This window comes from Ranitomeya imitator, chromosome 5, assembly GCF_032444005.1.
Source record: "Ranitomeya imitator isolate aRanImi1 chromosome 5, aRanImi1.pri, whole genome shotgun sequence".
Lineage (NCBI taxonomy): Eukaryota > Metazoa > Chordata > Amphibia > Anura > Dendrobatidae > Ranitomeya > Ranitomeya imitator.
Window position 1 is genome coordinate 315,307,845 of NC_091286.1, and position 19,854 is coordinate 315,327,698.

General features: G+C 45.9%; 2 protein-coding genes across 5 annotated transcripts in view; one reads left to right on the forward strand and one right to left on the reverse strand.

The window, feature by feature from the left end:
- Positions 1-6,282: 6,282 nt before the first annotated feature.
- LOC138637539 (thiosulfate sulfurtransferase/rhodanese-like domain-containing protein 3) lies at positions 6,283-19,232 on the reverse strand. The gene is made up of 4 exons (XM_069726319.1): positions 19,035-19,232; positions 12,176-12,349; positions 9,623-9,782; positions 6,283-7,075 (listed from the first exon to the last, which is right to left on the reverse strand). The coding sequence occupies exons 1-4, from the start codon at positions 19,120-19,122 to the stop codon at positions 7,009-7,011; spliced, it is 489 nt and encodes a 162-aa protein (XP_069582420.1). The 5' UTR covers positions 19,123-19,232; the 3' UTR covers positions 6,283-7,008.
- The window catches only part of USP45 (ubiquitin specific peptidase 45), a 196,510-nt gene continuing 195,667 nt past the window's right edge, over positions 19,012-19,854 (forward strand). Inside the window, exon 1 of one of the 4 annotated variants that reach the window (XM_069726315.1) lies at positions 19,012-19,461. The gene's annotated coding sequence lies outside the window, so the exon portion shown is untranslated. The remainder of the gene's footprint in view (positions 19,462-19,854) is intronic. The other 3 variants (XM_069726316.1, XM_069726317.1, XM_069726318.1) reach the window with 3 other exon arrangements.

Sequence of the window (19,854 nt, forward strand, 5' to 3'; positions counted from 1 at the left end):
TACAGGACAAATGGGAAGAGCCAGGCAAAGCGCCAGAATTGGCACATCTAATAGATGCACCTTTTCTGGGCAGCTGCTATTTTTAGGCTGGGGGGACCTATATCAATGACTCCTTACCAGCCTGAGCATACCAGCCCCCAGCTGTGAGCTTTAGCAAGGTTGGTTGAAAAAAAATGAAGGGGACCACATGCTGCTTTAATTAAAAAAAAAAACAAAAAAAAAAAACAGCGGGGGCACCCCTCTATTCTTGATAACCAACCTTGCTGACAGCTGAGGGTTGCAGCCCCCAGCTGTGACTTTTGCCTGGTTGGTTAAAGAAAATAGGAGGGGAAAGCCACGCCGGGTTTTTCATTCATTTCGTTCTATCAGGCGGCGGCTGAGGAATACCCCGATCATCCGCTCCTGCTGTCACTGTTATTGGCAGCAAGTGTCAGATGATGGGAGTAGGAGTCCCAAAAGCCCCCACTTGCTGTCATCCTTCTGGCTTTAATATTATTTATTATGCGAACTCGGCTTCAGGAAAATGGCCACTGCGATCTCCATCTGCGCACGTGCGGCATCCCGTGGCCATTTTCTTGAAGCCCCGGGCAGCAGAGGACTCCATCTGCGCACGCGCGGCCTCATTAAGATGGCCGCCCCCACCGATCACCAGGGAAATAGCGCCGATTGCGCGTTTTTTCTTCACCTGCGCAGTGGATTCAGCAGTTGGGCATGCGCAAACCACTACGCCACCAACGGAAATACATGCAAGATCTGGGGGAAGTAACAGCGATGTCACCACGCCCATATGACCAGACCAGCTTGATTGACAGGCGAAAACGGCGACTTTGGTAAGGTATTTCGGCACCATAGGTGGGGAATCAGGGTACACAAAATACACTATTGTAACGCACAGCTCAGGCCCTATTTAACAGTATTTTTATCTCATACTAAAAAAACGGGGTGACAGGTTGCCTTTAAGATGGAGTCCATTTGTTCAGCTATAAAAAAAAATCTGTTTCCAGGCTGCTATTTGGTAGTCTTGGATCTTAAAGATGCTTATTATCATCTTCCCATACACCAATCACACCAGCAATTTCTCAGGGTGGCGGTAATAATGAATGGTCAGGTCTGTCATCTGCAGTTCAGAGCAATGCCCTTTGGATTGTCTATGGCCCCAAGAGTGTTTACCAAATTGTTATTAGAGGTGATGTCCTTTCTACGGGTAAAAGATACACTGGTCATTCCGTACCTAGACGACCTACTAATTGTAGGGAAATCCCCCCTTCAATGTGAACAGAGGTTGGAGGAAGTTGTGTTTTCTTTACAAAAACTTGGCTGGATTATCAATTGGGAAAAATCCAGGCTCCAGCCAGTAACATGTCAAAAATTTCTTGGACTTCTTCTTGACTCAGTGAGCCAGGAATGTTTGCTTCCTGAGGATAAGAAGACCTCCATAATTAATAAGGTGAACCTAGCGATTGAAAAACGTATGTTATTAAGAAGTGCCATGTCCTTGCTAGGTTAATTAACTTCATGTATTCCTGTGGTTCAGTGGGCACAATTTCATACTAGACAACTGCAGGGTTTTGTATTAGAAGAGGACATTTAGATTAGAGTTTTTCTACCTTTTAAATGTGGTTCACTCCCTTACTTGGTGGTTGAACTGGGAAAATCTCTCGAGGGGAGTTCTTTGGGTTTTATCTCCTTCAAACATAGTGACCACAGATGCTAGTCCAGAAGGCTGGGGTGCACATTTTAAGGAGCAGATTGTTCAGGGTCTTTGGTCCAGATCAGAATCTTACAATTCTTCTAATGTAAAAGAGTTAAGAGCAATGTATTATTCCATACTCCACTTTCTTCCTTAGCTGCGAGGCTCTCACACAAGGGTCCTTTCCGACAACACCACCACGGTGGCCTACCTAAACCATCAAGGAGGTACGCGGTCACATACTTTCATGAACGTTACATCAGACATCATGAATTTAGTGGAACATCATCTGTTGTCCCTATCGGCAGTACACATCAGGGGTATAGACAATTTTCGCGCCGATTTTTCTCAGCCGCCACACCCTTCATCAAGGAGAATGGATGCTCAACAAAAGAATCTTCCACTGCATGTGGGAGCACACTCTACAAGAGCTTTGTCGGTTTCCTGGGCAGAGAAGGCAGATGTACAGATAGACCTTATATGTAAGGCCGCCACCTGGTCTTCACCTAGTACTTTTTATAAGCACTATAGATTAGACCTGTCTTCTTCCTCTGATCTAACCTTTGGAATATCGGTCCTTGACACGGTGAACCCACCCAAATTATAGTCTCTGTAAATATCTCTAGTGGGTGCTGTCGTGGCGCATGGAAAATACTGGATTACTTACCGGTAATGCTCTTTTATAGAGCCCACGACAGCACCCACTCACATCCCTCCCTTTTTATAGTAGCATGAGGTGCCTTGGTGGTGGTGAGCTCTTAATAGTAGGATGATATAATATAAGTTTGTAAATACGTACATATTACGGAGCCTATTAACTAAAATATGGCGGCGGTTCCTCCTATTCTCTGTAATACAACTGAGTAGCGAGGGGGGACTGCCCCTTTTATCTCTCTGTAGGTTTCCTGTTCCTAAGGGCGGATCCCCTCTCTCTAGTGGGTGCTGTCGTGGGCTCTATAAAAGAGCATTACCGGTAAGTAATCCGGTATTTCAAATTGTTTTATGGCATAAGCCTCCTTATTGTTTTTTGGATAATACAATTGTGGAAGTGTCACAAATATAGGCTATTTATGGGTTTATCGTATTAATTTACTATGGGTTTATTCCAGTTTTTGGATACAACATTGCAGTTTAACTCTTCTTAAAATCCTCTTTAATCTTGGGAACAAAGATTTTTTTATTTCTATTGTTTACGGCTTGTTGCCAGCCATCCGTCAGTCGGAGTGGCCAGTTATGTAAGCAATGAGCGCTGGCAGCTAGCAGGCTCCATGCTTTATAACCTGCCAGTGCAGAATCACTGGATCCAGCCTGCTTCAGTGCCCCTTCCATGATGTATAGGCAAAGCGACGTCTGTTACTAGCACGGGAGAGCACTCAGTATGGCCGAAAAAAAAATGGAAACACAAGAAAAAGGAGCATCTTTGATGTGTCATTTTTTTGAAGAATTTGGCACAAGAAACAGCAATGAATATCAAGACATAAGAAACAAATAATGAATTTAGGCATATTTGTTAGTTCTAGTAAGTCTCAACAATGAAAGTATATTAATACTTCGCATTGTCCAAAAGTTGCTCCAGAAATTGATCTTCACAAAGTCTTTAATTGTGAATATTAAGTACAGTAAAAAAGTGCAAATCAACAGTTGTGAACAAGAAAAAGATTTGAGATTCAAAAAGACACAAAGGATCTAAAATATTGGAATTAGTGGTTACTAACAACATTGGTGCATGGTTTACAAACACATTGTGACAGCTAGCCAATCCTACTGTGCTCTACCTAAAACATCCGCCTCTCCAAGCTATAGTTGAATGCACATGAATAACAGACAGACATGTTTGTCATACACAATATGGAAAAAGGTTCTTCTAGAAAGGTTTGTCTTCATTAACAAATGGAATCAAATAATGCCAGACAGAAATAAGCGGTATGTAGCAGTTGTGTGACCATTAAAGTAGACAACTACAGTACAGTAGAATGGTCCACTGCGTTTTTTTCCCGCAGTGGATTTGATAAATCTGCAGGGCAAAAACGCTGCGTTTTTGCTGCAGATTTATTGCGGATTTACTGCGGTTTTCTATTGGAGCAGGTGTAAAACCGCTGCGAATTCCGCACAAAGAATTGACATGCTGCGGAAAATAAAACACTGCGTTTCCGCGCGTTTTTTTCCCGCAGCATGTACACAGCGTTTTCTGTTTCCCATAGGTTTACATTATAATGTAAACTCATGGGAAACTGCTGCGGACCCGCAGCTGCGGAAACGCAGCAAAATCCGCAGCGTGTGCACATAGCCTGCCATGGCCAGTCTGTTTCTCTTTTACTGAGAAATCTGCATTTGAATTGGAGGTGAAGATCTATTTGTTAATCAGAAGCCTCTGTCAGTCCAGCTCTATTCCCTGCCCACTGCCGCATCTCCCTGCTTGTGTGATGGCTCCTTTGCCTGAAGTCACACAATAGAGAGGTTGTCAGTCAAACAGGAGGAGGAGGTGCTGGGCGGGGAATAGAGCTGGAGTGACAGAGGCTTCAGAGCTACAGCCTCATTTACATATCAATTCAAATGCTGATTTGTTTTTTAATAATGGAGAAACAGACTGGCCATATAAAAGGTAATTGCTGGACTTGTCTTTGAAAGAGCTACATGTGCGTATAAATAGTTTGGGGTGTGAAATCCTGCTGACATATTCCCTTTAAGGCAAATAACTTCAAACACATTGTGACATGACGATATATTTAATACGCTACACATGGTTAGTACAATATGAAGTTTTGGCAGGTAAAAAAAACTTTTTTTTTTCCACCTTTACTCATCCTTGTGAATTTTACCATCAGTGAGAAATGGACAGTTTTCTTTTTCTTCAGGTGTCATTCCAGTCGCATTCGTTTTTTTCTCATCAGATTATTTTTTCAGTGCAGATATGTGCTTGTTCCCCATCCAATAAAAAGGCACTTTGGAAGTCAATATTTTAAAATATTTATCCGTAAGCAACAGATCCACAAGACATGGAAGCAAAGTCTCTCAGATCCTCATTAACTTGTATAGTCGAGTCTAATCCCCAACACAGATTAGAATAGCGCCTGCTCAGGGGCTCACTGGTTTGACATATGGATTATCACAAAGGTATAAATACAGGATGGGCCATTTATATGGATACACCTAAATAAAATGGGAATGGTTGGTGATATCAACTTCCTGTTTGTGGCACATTAATATATGGGAGGGGGAAAACTTTTCAAGATGGGTGGTGACCATAGCAGCCATTTTGAAGTCAGCCATTTTGGATCCAACTTTATTTTATTCAATGGAAAGAGTGTATTGTGACAAACCTATTGAGCATTTCACAAGAAAAACAATGGTGTGCTTGGTTTTAATGTAACTTTATTCTTTCATGGGTTATTTACAAGTTTATGACCACTTATAAAATGTGTTCAAAGTGCTGCCCATTGTGTTGGATTGTCAATACAACCCTCTTCTCCCACACTTGACACACTAACACCACAGAAGAAATGCTAGCACAGGCTTCCAGTATCCGTTGTTTCAGATGCTGCACATCTCATATCTTCACAGCATAGACAATTGCCTTCAGGTGACCCCACAGATAAGTCTATGGGGGTCAGATTGGGAGACCTTGGTGGCCATTCAACTGGCCCACGACTACCAACATGATGATGTGTCGCCTTCTTTATGCACTGAAGATGGCACGTTCCCTGAGGTTTTTCCAGCAAGATGGTGCACCACCACATTATAGGTGTCAGATTCAAGCATTCCAACATGAACAGTTTCCTGAAAAGTGGATTGGTTGTCGTTAAAACCAAGCACACCATTGTTTTTCTTGTATAATTCTCAATAAGTTTGATGTCACTTCACCCTCTTCCCATTGGAAAAAATAGTTGAATCCAAAATGACCGACTTCAACATGGCTGCCGTGGTCACCACCCATCTTGAAAAGTTTTCCCCCTCCCATATATTAATGTGCCACAAACAGGAAGTTGATATCACTAACCGTTCCCATTTTATTTAGGTGTATCCCTATAAGTAGCCCACCCTGTAGATTCATTCAATGTTACTGGTCTTTGAGCTGGCCGATTTAAAAAAAAAAAAAAAAAAAAAAAAACAGCACATAGTTTCACACCGATGTGTGAATGCAGCCTTAGGATGGTTCGACACAGTTTTTCATTCATTTTCACTGCCCAAAAATGCTGTTGCTAAATGTTACATCAAAGTGTATATGGAAATAAGAAAAGCATTACAATTTTTTTTTTTTTTAATTAAGCAAGTTTTGGGGGTGGCTATTTGTAGCACATCTCCCTTATAGGTTTATTTAGAGAACGTAAAAAATACAGGGAGAAAAATGCTACTTATGTAATGAACAGCAAAAAAGGCTTATGCGTTAAGTTCATGGCATGACTAAAAAATAACAAACAAAAAAATGGTATTATGGAGAAAGTCTTAGACCTTGCTGTTTTTACTATCTTTTGTGGATTTTAATTGGGTGATCTTTTTTCAGATACATTTAACAGTACAAATCATGTGATTTACCGTATACATCATATGAATCCAAGATTCTTTGTAAAATCACTTGACTTTGTAATGTAAAAAAAAAAAAAAAAAAAAAAGGCAGAAAATGGGAATGATGCTGTTTTGACCTCCAAAAAAAGGGCACTATCACCGAAAAGTACAAGTAAAGTAAAAAAATGCATTGTAATTACTGTGTTTTATATTCTCGTTTCCTATCAAAAATTTAGCTGCAGCATTTTTGGAACAAAATAGGTCACTAAAAATGCAACAATTGTTTTGCAAGTTGCTGTGTATATGCACCATTAAAGCGTTTTATTTTAGCATATAGAATTGTATTATACATTTTAGACTTTCAGCGGCTACAAATCTGTCCATGCGATGTGACGATCACAGTAGTTAATCTTTTGATAAACCGCGTCCCGCTATGTGCACCACAGTACCAGGACAGAATGTCCTATAGAAGGACACATAACAATTGCAACCTTTTACCATAAATACACTTTGCTAAAAAATTTCCCTTTTCCTGCACTTCCCTGCTGGGATCTGATGCCATTTTTAAAATTACGGTACATCTGCAAATCCTACTAAAAAAAAAGAAAAGTAATAGAGCCAGCTACATAATCCATTAGGAAAGTGTCACAAACCCGGATCTTCTGTACATGTTCCTTTCCTACTGAGAAAAGATTTCTATACAGTCTTCTCCTGTTTTCATACAAGGGTGGAGCATGAAATGAATAATCAACCTTAGTGCAATGTTTCACACTCGCCATCATACATTTGATTGCCGACGTGGCTGAAGAAAAAGTTCAGGATTGTTTTTCTGGCAACTCATGCCTTGTCCAATCATCAAAGCCTCCCGTATAGTGATGAACACTAAAAAAAGAAAGAAAGAAAGGTCTTGTAAGAAATCGTACGAGGAACTGGCAAGTGCCATTTATGTTATAAAACACTTGTGCTCCGATTCATCAAAGTGTTTATGCCAGAAAACTGGAGAGAAATCTAATGTTACTACTGACTGGAGAGCTGCGCGCCACTGGTAAGATGCACCAAATTCATTAAATGGTGTACGCCCCTTAATTAATTCGACACATCTTATTCCTGCATACCCCTCATTAACACAGATGTATGGCACGCCAATGAATCAGGGCTTTGGTTAATTTTTATTATTAATAAAGGTAATCTGAAGGCAGCTTAATGTAGGGGCTGAGATCCTGATTCCAGTGATGGATCGCTTACTGGGCTGGTTAGGGTCATATAGATATCACTGTTTTCTCTACTGTAGATCTACTTGGCCCAGAGAGCTGCTAATCAGTGGCGGGGGGATGGGTGTTGCCATTTAAAAAACAAATCAGTGTTTTAGTAGCAGATTATCACTATAGGACTAGTTTTTGTGCCTCCTAGTCAACTGCCTTGTGTAGCCCCTCCACTGATTAGCAGTTTTCTGTCAATGTATAGTGTACACAGATAGTTGCCAAATCAGTAGTGTGGTGTGATTATAAAGGGTTCGGCATTCTCAGCACTGCTAGTTCTACAGTAGAGAAAACAGTGATTGTATCAAAATGACACAAAGCAGAACAGTAAGTGACAAAGCTGGAATCAGGGTCTCTGCCCCTAGGCCAGGCCGAGAAAATGTAGGGGGAGAGATTCTGATTCCAGTGATGTGTCACTTACTGGGCTGCTGTCATTTATCTGCTGCAGATCCAAAAGTTCTATGAATGCTGAGTGTACGCAGAAAGCTGCCAGAACAAAGGTGGAGGTTGGATTATACGGAGCACATGAATATGCTTGGCTACCTGGCAGCAGGTTTACTAGTCCTCTAATGATAATGTCCTACTGATAAAACAGTGATTTTATGAAAACTATAGCAAGCAGCCCAGTAAGGCTACTTTCACATCAGGTTTTTTGTTTCAGGCTAAATACGGCGAATGTTGGAAAAACTGGATACGGGCGCAGATTGTGAAAAACGGATTTGATGGATCCGGCTAGCCTATCTAGATTATTGGATAAAAAAAATAAAAATTTTAGCATGCTCAGTTTAAAAAAACAAATCAGGCCGCCAGATCTGGCTTTTTCTGAATCCAGCACCTTCCGGCTTCCATTCTAGCAAACAGCCGGAAGGGCCGGATCCGGCACTTCAGGCTTTTTCGCCGGAGACAAAAAATGTTACAGTAGACGTTTTTTCCAGACGTCAGAATCGAATGTTTGCCGGATCCGGAAAAAAAACGGAAGAAACGCTGGGCCAGCCGGCGCTAATACAAGTCAATGGGGGAAAAACCGGTTCCGGTTTTTATTTTTTCCGTTTTTTCTCCAAAGAGCCGGATTTAGCCTGAAACAAAAAACCTGATGTGTGAAAGTAGCCTAAGTGATACTTTCCTGGAATCAGGGTCTCTGTCTCTTCATCATGCAGCTCATAGATGAGCTGGCAAACACCTGGTGACAGATTCCCTTTAAGTCTGCTAACTGCATTACTGAGGTATAATACTTCAATAATATGGACCCAGTAGTACACACATTTTTGGATCCTAAGCATGCAGTTCCATGCAATATCAAGACATAGGGACTATTTAGATGAGCCAATAATCAGGAAAAGAGTATTCATAGGAGCGCTCATTCCTATTGGCCGGCAGACACCCAACAAACAAGTGAAATGTTCATTCATATTAACTATTCTGTGCCATACAACTGTGATTGGTCTGTTTAAATGGACCATTTAAAAACTGAAGGTACCTAGCGCACAATTTGGCCAATTCATGTGAGCCCAACCGCTATTGACAAGGTGTACCCCTAACCTTACATGGTGCCTCTCCTGGGATAAAAGCTGGCTGTTGGGCTCACATAAATTGGCCAATTCCTGCGCTGAGTACCTTCATTTTCTATTCTTCATATTCTCGCCCATCTTCCTGCCTCTGACAATTGGCGAGAACTAAAATATACATAATGGACATGTTGGGTATCGCTGTAATTGTACCGATGAGCAGAATCATATTGTGGGGTCATTGTTACCACACAACGTACACCGTATAAACAATTCCCAGAATTGCATTATATTCACAGATTCTCCTCACTAGGAATAATTTTTTTCCCATTTTCCAGTACATTGTGGTAAAAAGAATGGTGTCATTCAAAAGTACAACGCGTCCAGCAGAAAACAAGCCCTCACATCTAGGCGGACAGAAAAATAGAAAGTGTTAGAAGAAGGTGAGGAAAAAAACAGAAATGGTCCCTCATCGTGAAGTGTTTAGTGGCACAATTAGCACTCCAACCCTGAAAGGCAGGAACTACATGGCTGAGCTGTCAGCACCAGCAATTTGTGTTGACCACATTATGATACACACTTTATAGCGACGCTTATTTCTATCTTTTGAGGTGTTTTGTGGAATTTCACAAAAAGCTTTTTTTCCCGCCTGGGGAACCGCTTACCTACTGTAACCAAGTGAAGTTGCTACACCTAAAGCTTTTCCACTGCGAATACCAGCAAGACAAGAAAAGACCAAGGGGTTGGATTTCTCTGGCAACTTCTTTTCATATTTCTTCTCAAAATCCTCTGGAGTCATTTGAAGTGCGGCCCCTAGTTCTCCCACTAAACAAACAAAAATAGTTAAAGGTAATCATGACTATCAGCATACAGATGACAGAAGTAATCTACCGTTGGAAACTATCCAATTTACCTCTTAGTAAAAATCCGCTCTGTTCTCAAGAACAGAGGAAATGTGATTTATAATGTACTGCACATTGCCAAGGTTACTGACCACCTCTGCTGTCTATCAGCAGCAAGGAGTGCAGAGCTTACAGACTCTTCTGTAGGGCCAGCTTTGGGGCCCCTGTGCTCTCTCTTGTGATGCTGAAGAGACAAAGTTGTCTCTGCTTGCGGCATCGGGGAGTGCACAGCTCGGCGATACAACAATGAACTGTCAATTAACAGAAATGCATCACCCTCCGGCATGCTGGAATCCGGGAGGCTCCGGAACACAGAACATGGGATAAACGCCAATAAATGTCTGTTCTGTTCCTGATTAAGGATCTGGGCTTTTAGGTGAGATGAATCTGTGCTGCACTTTATGTCCATGCTCAGTAGTGACCAGTGCTGTGGGGTCGGAGGCGAGATGAATCTGTGCTGCACTTTATGTCCATGCTCAGTAGTGAGGCAGTGCTGAGGAGATGAATCTGTGCTGCACTTTATGTCCATGCTCAGTAGTGACCAGTGCTGTGGAGATGAATCTGTGCTGCACTTTATGTCCATGCTCAGTAGTGACCAGTGCTGTGGGGTCGGAGGCGAGATGAATCTGTGCTGCACTTTATGTCCATGCTCAGTAGTGAGGCAGTGCTGAGGAGATGAATCTGTGCTGCACTTTATGTCCATGCTCAGTAGTGACCAGTGCTGTGGGGTCGGAGGTGAGATGAATCTGTGCTGCACTTTATGTCCATGCTCAGTAGTGACCAGTGCTGTGGAGATGAATCTGTGCTGCACTTTATGTCCATGCTCAGTAGTGAGGCAGTGCTGTGGAGATGAATCTGTGCTGCACTTTATGTCCATGCTCAGTAGTGACTAGTGCTGTGGAGATGAATCTGTGCTGCACTTTATGTACACGCTCAGTAGTGACCAGTGCTGTGGAGATGAATCTGTGCTGCAGTTTATGTCCATGCTCAGTAGTGACCAGTGCTGTGGAGATGAATCTGTGCTGCACTTTATGTACACGCTCAGTAGTGACCAGTGCTGTGGAGAGTCTGAAATTGAGAAGTCGGAGGCTTGGCTTACGGACACAGCCCTGCTCAGCACTACTACCACATACAGTGAACAGAGTTGTGCTGGTCTGGCTCCAAACACTGTTTATATCCAGCCGCCATCAGGGCTGGAGAAAGCTGATGGTGGGAGTGCTGTGTGCTGAACCTCCGCTATTAGGATATGCATAGTAGTCCAATATCAGCACTTTCAGTTTTAAGCGTGCCCTAAAAAAACACTTCTTTAGACTGGCCCATCACCTCACGTCACTAATATAATTATAATAATGCTTTTATGCCCTTCTAACATTTCCCTCAGAATCTGGTCCCTTGTAGCATCTGTTCACCCCCTCAATGCACTTGTTAGCCCTCCGTCTGTACTGTCCAGTTCCCGGCTGGTGACGGCTCATGCAGCGTTATGTTAATACCTTATTATACTGATGGCCGGACCGTCCACTACAGCACAGTTTACTTTACCACAGTTTCATATCCTCCTAATTACTCATAGATTGTAGCTCGCCAGCAGGACCCTCACTCCTCTTATCTGAATTCTGTGTTATTCTGTAATGTCTTAATTGTGTGTATAAGCCCCTGCGTAATGTAAAGTGCTGCGGAATATGTTGGTGCTATAGAAACAAATTACTATTATGTTTAGCTGGGGACTGACTAAGCTTAATATATTGATTATTTATCCTAAGGTCAACCATTTTAATTAAAGTTGGCTGAATGTGCAGATACAGGATGAGCATGCGATGAGCCCCCGACTCAGCACTGACAGCGGCCCTCTCCTTGAAAAGATGTGAATACTCGGCTGAGCTGAAAGTTCACGTGTATGGAAGGAGAGGGGCAAGAGAGATACTTATCCAAAGTCAGATTTAAAGACACAAAACCTCTTAGGACACATTTATTTTGGCACCATCTCCTTCCAATACATTTGATATATTTATAATCCACGTTATGTTTTTATGTCACCATTTGAGGGTGCGTTTCTTGCTGAATTATTTTTTCTTTCAATGGTACCATAAAATACCTTTCTCTCTGAGGCGTACTCTTAGCGGAGCTGTATGTGCCATCTGACAACTGTTGATGACTAGAGCACTGTCATGGTGGCTGGGATTCCTCCACAGAAACTAAATTGGATTGGTTTTCCTTTTCTGCATACATCTTTCTGCACAACCATATTACATGTGAAGTCCATGAAACTAAAGAAGTGATTGTGTCAAAATGTCCTACCCTTTAAATGACCGTACTTACATGGGATGTTGATTGATCCCTTAATAACGCCATATTCTTTAATTTCCCATGGCTCCCGAACATCTATGTGTACAACGCCATCCTTTTTCAGCAAGTTTTTCAGTTCTTCATAGTTGATGGTTGTTCCAGAGCTGACAGAAAAGCTGCGGACAGCAAGCCATTGTGGACTCCAGGCTGAGACATAGCACACAAGATAAAGAGCAGAGATAAATAGCATGATCTAGAACTTGTAAAGCCGCCAAAGGCTGGTTTGACACTTCGGTTGGTGCCACAAGTTCCTATACTGCGAACCTATGGTAAAGTGCCAGTAGTCTTTAGGCCGGGATCACTCATGCGAGAAACACGGCCGAGTCTCGCATGTTAATACCCGGCAGAGCCGCCAGCTCTTGGGAGCGGAGCGTGCGGCTCCATGTATTGCTATGCAGCTGCACGCTCCGCTCCTGAGTGCCGGGTATTAACATGTGAGACTCGGCCGTGTTTCTCGCATGTGTGATCCCGGCCTTAGGTCCTGCCTCTGAAGAGTGCAGCAGTCGACATGAGATGCTCATCAGCTGCTGTGATCTGCTTAGGCAGCAATCCATATGGAAAAGATCTCAGCAAGATGAAGTCACTGCCTGTGCATAGTGCTGCAAGCCAAGACAAGCTCATCTTGAGTCCTGCGCTCTGCATAGGCAGTGACACCCCTGACGTATACCGTTCGAGATGTTCCACACCTTTTTAAGCTATGAGCGGTCTAGAATATGCCAATTTTAAGCAGAAATTCATTCATAAATAAGTCAAACTTCACATCAAGGGATTTAAACGTTTTGGCGTACATACTAAAAAATGTACAAAGGAAAAAGATAGGCCTTCCAACTTCTGTAATTGTCCTTTTCAAAGAAGACTGATCTGTAGAGAACATAGGTGCATTCCTGTTGTGGACCTTCAACTCAAAACATCATAGGAGAAAGGAGGACACGGCACATCCATACTTCTTAAAAATCAATTCTTATTTATTGGAAATCGATATTAAAAAGACTAAAGGCTTATGATCCACATGATAGAATGACTGACCCATTTCTGACATTTCTGGGCCTTTAGGTGCCATATCCTCCAATTCTGTTATGATATGCTGCGGGAAAGTGTAATAAATGCATTATGCATTTATGCTAATAAAATACAAATTATGAGCACAAACAATCAAATGTCTTGCAGTTTTTCTCAACAATTTACACGTTATACATAACTAGATGGTGGCCCGATTCTAACGCATCGGGTATTCTAGAATATGCATGTCCACGTAGTATATTGCACAGCCCACGTAGTATATTGCCCAGTCACGTAGTATATTGCACAGCCCACGTAGTATATTGCCCAGTCACGTAGTATATTGCCCAGCCACGTAGTATATTGCCCAGCCACGTAGTATTGCCCAGTCACGTAGTATATTGCCCAGCGACGTAGCATATTGCCTAGTGACGTAGTATACAGCACAGAGCCAAGTAGTATATTGCACAGCGACGTAGTATACAGCACAAAGCCACGTAGTATACTGCCCAGCCACGTAGTATATTGGCCAGCCACGTAGTATATTGGCCAGTCACGTAGTATATTGGCCAGCCACATATGTCACAGGTTCAAAAATAAAAAATAAACATATACTCACCTTCCGAGGTCCCCTTGTAATTCGGTCACATGACCGTGACGTCATGGCAGGTCCTTCTCGCGCAAGACCTGTGATGACGTCGCGGTTCGGTCACATGACCGTGAAGTCATGACAGGTCCTTCTCGTGCAGGGCCTTTGATGATGTCGCGGTCACATGACTTCTACCTGCCACCATCGCACTCTAACAAGCATCTCTATTCTTCTGACAGGTATGTTCATCCACCCAGCTCTCCTGCTGTCTGTCTATGAAGTGCACATATTACATCACCCAGCTTTGCACACAGACTTTCCTCTGCTTCTAGCATTCTCATGGTATGCCTTTCACCTAACCCCAGCTTACCCTGTGTTATTTATGACCTGGTTTACTCAGGCTTGATTGTATGCATCTGGTCCACTCTTAATTCTCAGACCATGATGAGCAAAGACCACTCCTCTCTGCTTCACACCTGAATGCACTTAGTTTTACATATATTGCATAGACTTCAGTCTGCAGTGTGATTCCTATAAGTGTGTCCTAAAAGTGTGGATTACAGTAGAATTAAAACCTGAATTGAACCTGAAGGGAACTGAAGGTAACTGGCCAGTCACTGTAAACAATGTTTCTGTTTGTTTTCACTTTCACCCCTATAATCCTTCACTTTCTGCAAACTCCCCTAATCCCTACTCCTAGTAAAGAACTGTTCATCTCCTCTTCAATCCTCCCCATCCACCTCACCTCCTCCTCAGAACTGTTCCTTAACATACAATCCTCTGTCTCCAAACAGACAGCCACCTCATGCCCTCTCCTGCTCCCACCTGCTAACACTTTCTCTGCTCCTTCTCACTGATGGTGATATCTCTCCAAATCCTGGTCCTCCTCACCATATTCCCACAGTCATTTCTACCTCCCATCCACGCTCTATCACAACCTTCCGTAACCTCTCTAACCTTATACCCATTTGCCCAGCCCCTGCTTCCCCAATCCCTCTAACAGGAGCTCGGTGGAACGCTCGCTCTGTCTGCAACAAGCTTTCCTACATCCATGATCTTTTTGTTACTACCAAACTTTCCTTCCTCGCCATCACCGAAACCTGGCTCACCCTTTCTGACACAGCCTCCCCTGCTGCACTCCCTTACGGTGGCTTCCACCTTTCACACACACCCCGCCCCAGCAGCAAACATGGTGGAGGAGTTGGTTTTCTCCTGTCAGATAACTGCTCCTTCACCCCAATCCCACTTCCACCCTCTGTTACCCTCCCTTCCTTTGAGGTGCACTCTGTGCGCATCTACTTCCCCTCCAACTGGCTGTCATTTACCGCCCCCCAGGGCCAGCCACCACCTTCTTTGACCACTTCATTTCCTTTCCGCAGACATCCCTACTATCATCATGGGCGACTTCAACATCCCCTGTGACACTTCCCTCTCAGCTGCCACTAAACTTCTATCTCTCACTTCCTCCTTCGGCCTCACTCAATGGTCTTCCTCCCGACTTCCCAGCCCTCCACCTCGAAAACCAACTTCTCCACCATTACATAAAATCAACTCTCCACTCTACTCTCAAGATCGCATCTCACCACCTGTGCACTTGACCCGATCCCATCCCACTTCATCCCAAACCTCACCACAGTCTTCATCCCAACCCTAACCAATCTCTTCAACCTATCACTAACAACTGGTGTTTTCCCCTCAAGCTTTAAACATGCCTCCATCACACCTATCCTCAAAAAGCCCTCTCTTGACCCATCCTCTGTATCTAGCTATCGCCCTATATCACTTCTCCCCTATGCCTCCAAGCTACTGGAACAACACGTCTACCTTGAACTGTCCTCCCATCTCTCTTCTTGCTCCCTCTTTGACCGCTTACAATCTGGCTTCCGGTCACACCATTCCACTGAAACTGCCCTAACTAAGGTCACCAATGACCTCTTAACCGCCAAGAGCAAGCAACACTACTCTGTCCTCCTCCTCCTGGACCTGTCGGCTGCCTTTGACACAGTGGACCATTCCCTATTATTACAGACCCTCTCATCCCTTGGCATCACAGACTTGGCCCTATCCTGGATCTCATCATACCTAACAGACCGGACATTCAGCGTCAAACCACTCACACACCACCTCCTCACCTCGCCCCCTATCTGTCGGGAGTCCCACAAGGTTCAGTCCTTGGGCCCCTGCTCTTCTCCATTTACACCTTTGGCCTGGGACAGCTCATAGAATCTCATGGCTTTCAGTATCACCTCTATGCTGATGAAACACAGATCTACATCTCTGGACCAGATATCACCTCCCTACTAACCAGAATCCCTCAATGTCTGTCCACTATTTCATCCTTCTTCTCCGCTAGATTTCTCAAACTTAACATGGACAAAACAGAATTCATCATCTTTCCCCCATCTCACGCGACCCCCCCCAATGAACCTATCCATTACAGTGCATGACTGCCCATTCTCCCTAGTCCCACAAGCTTGCTGCCTTGGGGTAATCCTCGACGCTGATCTCTCCTTCAAACCACATATCCAAGCCCTTTCCACTTCCTGCCGACTTCAACTCAAAAATATTTCACGAATCCGTACATTCCTCAACCAAGAATCTGCAAAAACCCTAGTCCATGCCCTCATCATCTCTCGCCTTGACTACTGCAACCTCCTGCTCTGTGGCCTCCCCTCTAACACTCTCGCACCCCTCCAATCTATTCTAAACTCTGGTGCCCGACTAATCCACCTGTCCCCCCGCTATTCCCCAGCTTCTCCCCTCTGTCAATCCCTTCACTGGCTCCCCATTGCCCAGAGACTCCACTACAAAAGCCTAACCATGACGCACAAAGCCATCCACAACCTGTCTCCTCCATACATCTGTGACCTCGTCTCCCGGTACTTACCTACACGCAACCTCCGATCCTCACAAGATCTCCTTCTCTATTCCCCTCTTATCTCCTCTTCCCACAATTGTATACAAGATTTCTCTCGCGCATCACCCCTACTCTGGAACTCTCTACCACAACACATCAGACTCTTGCCTACCATCGAAACCTTCAAAAAGAACCTGAAGACCCACCTCTTCCGACAAGCCTACAACCTGCAGTAACCACCGATCGACCAAACCGCTGTATGACCAGCTCTACCCTTGAATACTGTATTCTCACCCATCCCTTGTAGATTGTGAGCCTTCGCGGGCAGGGTCCTCATTCCTCCTGTACCAGTTATGACTTGTATTGTTTAAGATTATTGTACTAGTTTTTATTATGTATACCCCTCCTCACATGTAAAGTGCCATGGAATAAATGGCGCTATAACAATAAATAATAATAATAACGACAGTGACATCATGGCAGGTCCTTCTCCCATACCATCCTTGGCACCGGAACCTGCCGCTTGCATGGAGCGGTCACCGACGCGTCGCGAAAGGTGAGTATATAATTTTTTTTTATTATTATTATTTTTTAACATTAGATGTTTTTACTATTGACGCTGCATAGGCAGCATCAATAGTAAAAACTTGGTCACACAGGGTTAATAGCGGCGGTAACAAAGTGATTTACCTGCAGCATAACGCGGTCCGTTACCGCTGGCATTAACCCTGTGTAAGCGGTGACTGTGTGGAGTATGGAGAGGGCGCCGGGCGCTGACTGCAGGGGAGGAACTAATCGGATTGTGGCCGTCGCCGATTAATCGCGACAGGCAGCTGGCGAGACCAATTAACTTGGAATCCATGACAGACAGAGGCCGCGACCAATGAATATCCGTGACAAACAGACAGAAAGATGGAAGTGACCCTTAGACAATTATATAGTAGATTGGGAGTACACAGAGCCCATAGATGTCTGCAGGTGTAATTTCTGGAATCCATGCGATATAAGCCGTGAGCATGAAACAATCAGTAGTGGAAAATCCAGGAGGTCAATGGAAATGGCTTTCTGGGCAGTGGGAAAGCTGTGCCAGCACCGGGGCTTTCCGGGCGGTGGGAAGGATGTGCCGTCATCGGGGCTTTCCGGGCGGTGGGAAGGATGTGCCGGCACTGGGGCTTTCCGGGCTGTGGGAAGGATGTGCCGGCACTGGGGCTTTCCGGGCTGTGGGAAGGATGTGCCGGCACTGGGGCTTTCCGGGCTGTGGGAAGGATGTGCCGGCACTGGGGCTTTCCGGGCTGTGGGAAGGATGTGCCGGCACCGGGGCTTTCCGGGCTGTGGGAAGGATGTGCCCGCACCGGGGCTTTCCGGGCGGTGGGAAGGATGTGCCGGCACTGGGGCTTTCCGGGCGGTGGGAAGGATGTGCCGGCACTGGGGCTTTCCGGGCTGTGGGAAGGATGTGCCGGCACCGGGGCTTTCCGGGCTGTGGGAAGGATGTGCCGGCACCGGGGCTTTCCGGGCTGTGGGAAGGATGTGCCGGCACCGGGGCTTTCCGGGCGGTGGGAAGGATGTGCCGGCACCGGGGCTTTCCTGGCGGTGGGAAGGATGTGCCGGCACCGGGGCTTTCCTGGCGGTGGGAAGGATGTGCCGGAACCGGGGCTTTCCGGGCTGTGGGAAGGATGTGCCGGCATCGGGGCTTTCCGGGCGGTGGGAAGGATGTGCCGGCACCGGGGCTTTCCGGGCTGTGGGAAGGATGTGCCCGCACCGGGGCTTTCCGGGCGGTGGGAAGGATGTGCCGGCACCGGGGCTTTCCGGGCGGTGGGAAGGATGTGCCGGAACCGGGGCTTTCCGGGCGGTGGGAAGGATGTGCCGGCACCGGGGCTTTCCGGGCGGTGGGAAGGATGTGCCGGCACTGGGCTTTCCGGGCGGTGGGAAGGATGTGCCGGCACCGGGGCTTTCCGGGCTGTGGGAAGGATGTGCCGGCACCGGGGCTTTCCGGGCTGTGGGAAGGATGTGCCCGCACCGGGGCTTTCCGGGCGGTGGGAAGGATGTGCCGGAACCGGGGCTTTCCGGGCGGTGGGAAGGATGTGCCGGAACCGGGGCTTTCCGGGCGGTGGGAAGGATGTGCCGGCACCGGGGCTTTCCGGGCGGTGGGAAGGATGTGCCGGCACCGGGCTTTCCGGGCGGTGGGAAGGATGTGCCGGAACCGGGGCTTTCCGGGCGGTGGGAAGGATGTGCCGGCACCGGGGCTTTCCGGGCGGTGGGAAGGATGTGCCGGCACCGGGCTTTCCGGGCGGTGGGAAGGATGTGCCGGCACCCGGGCTTCGTGCTCAAAACTGAGCCAGGCACTGGGACGAGCACATACTTGTAGCACATGATACATGGAATCTCACCCTGGCGAGCTGCTGCTGCCCTCTGTACGGTGCCAGCTCTGTTCACAGCTCTCACTGCCACACACAAGCGCCCGAGCCAAGCAGACATTGCGCCGGTCACTGGTGTCACCTCCACCGGGCGGAAACGTCCTGCTGCAGAGAGGGAGGGGAGCGCCCCGGAAATTCCTGCAAGCTGTCACGTTAGCCATAGCACTAATAACCCAGCACCGGCCCCGCTGCACGGAGACTTGTTACAGGGGACGCCGGTCCATACCGAGCAGCGCTGTTATTATCACCGGCAGGGAAATGTCAAAGCTAAATCCATCAGCTCCAGTGTGAGGCGCGGCCCCTCCCGGCTTCCGTAGCCGTGTTATTGCTGCAGTGTGGACGCTTCCCAGGAGGACACGTGGGTGGCGGCGGTACACAGCCGGGAGCGGACTGCTGTGCTGTAAGTAGGCGCTGTGCCCGGGTTATACCTGCTCCTAGGTCTGAGAGGGTGGAGACCCCCAGAGGTTATGGGGGCGCAGGGAATGCCATGTAATAGCTGCTCATTCTAGGCACTGCAGCCTGTCTGTAATCACAGGGGGACATTGCCTCAGATTATGTCCTCTGTTGTATTTTTGACAGTTTTCTAATAGGCCCCTTCGCCTGTAAATCCGTGCCCACCCATTCCTGGCCATTTAGTGTCACCGTGGGCAGAAGGTGGGTATGTGCCCACGTCATCTCTTACGTACCTGCAGAAGAACGCTCAGGAGACGCTGGTGCTTATTTTTCCCAAATCCTTATTTTTCCATTTTATTTTTTTTTTTTTGCATCTTTTCAGTTGTTTTTGCGATATCTT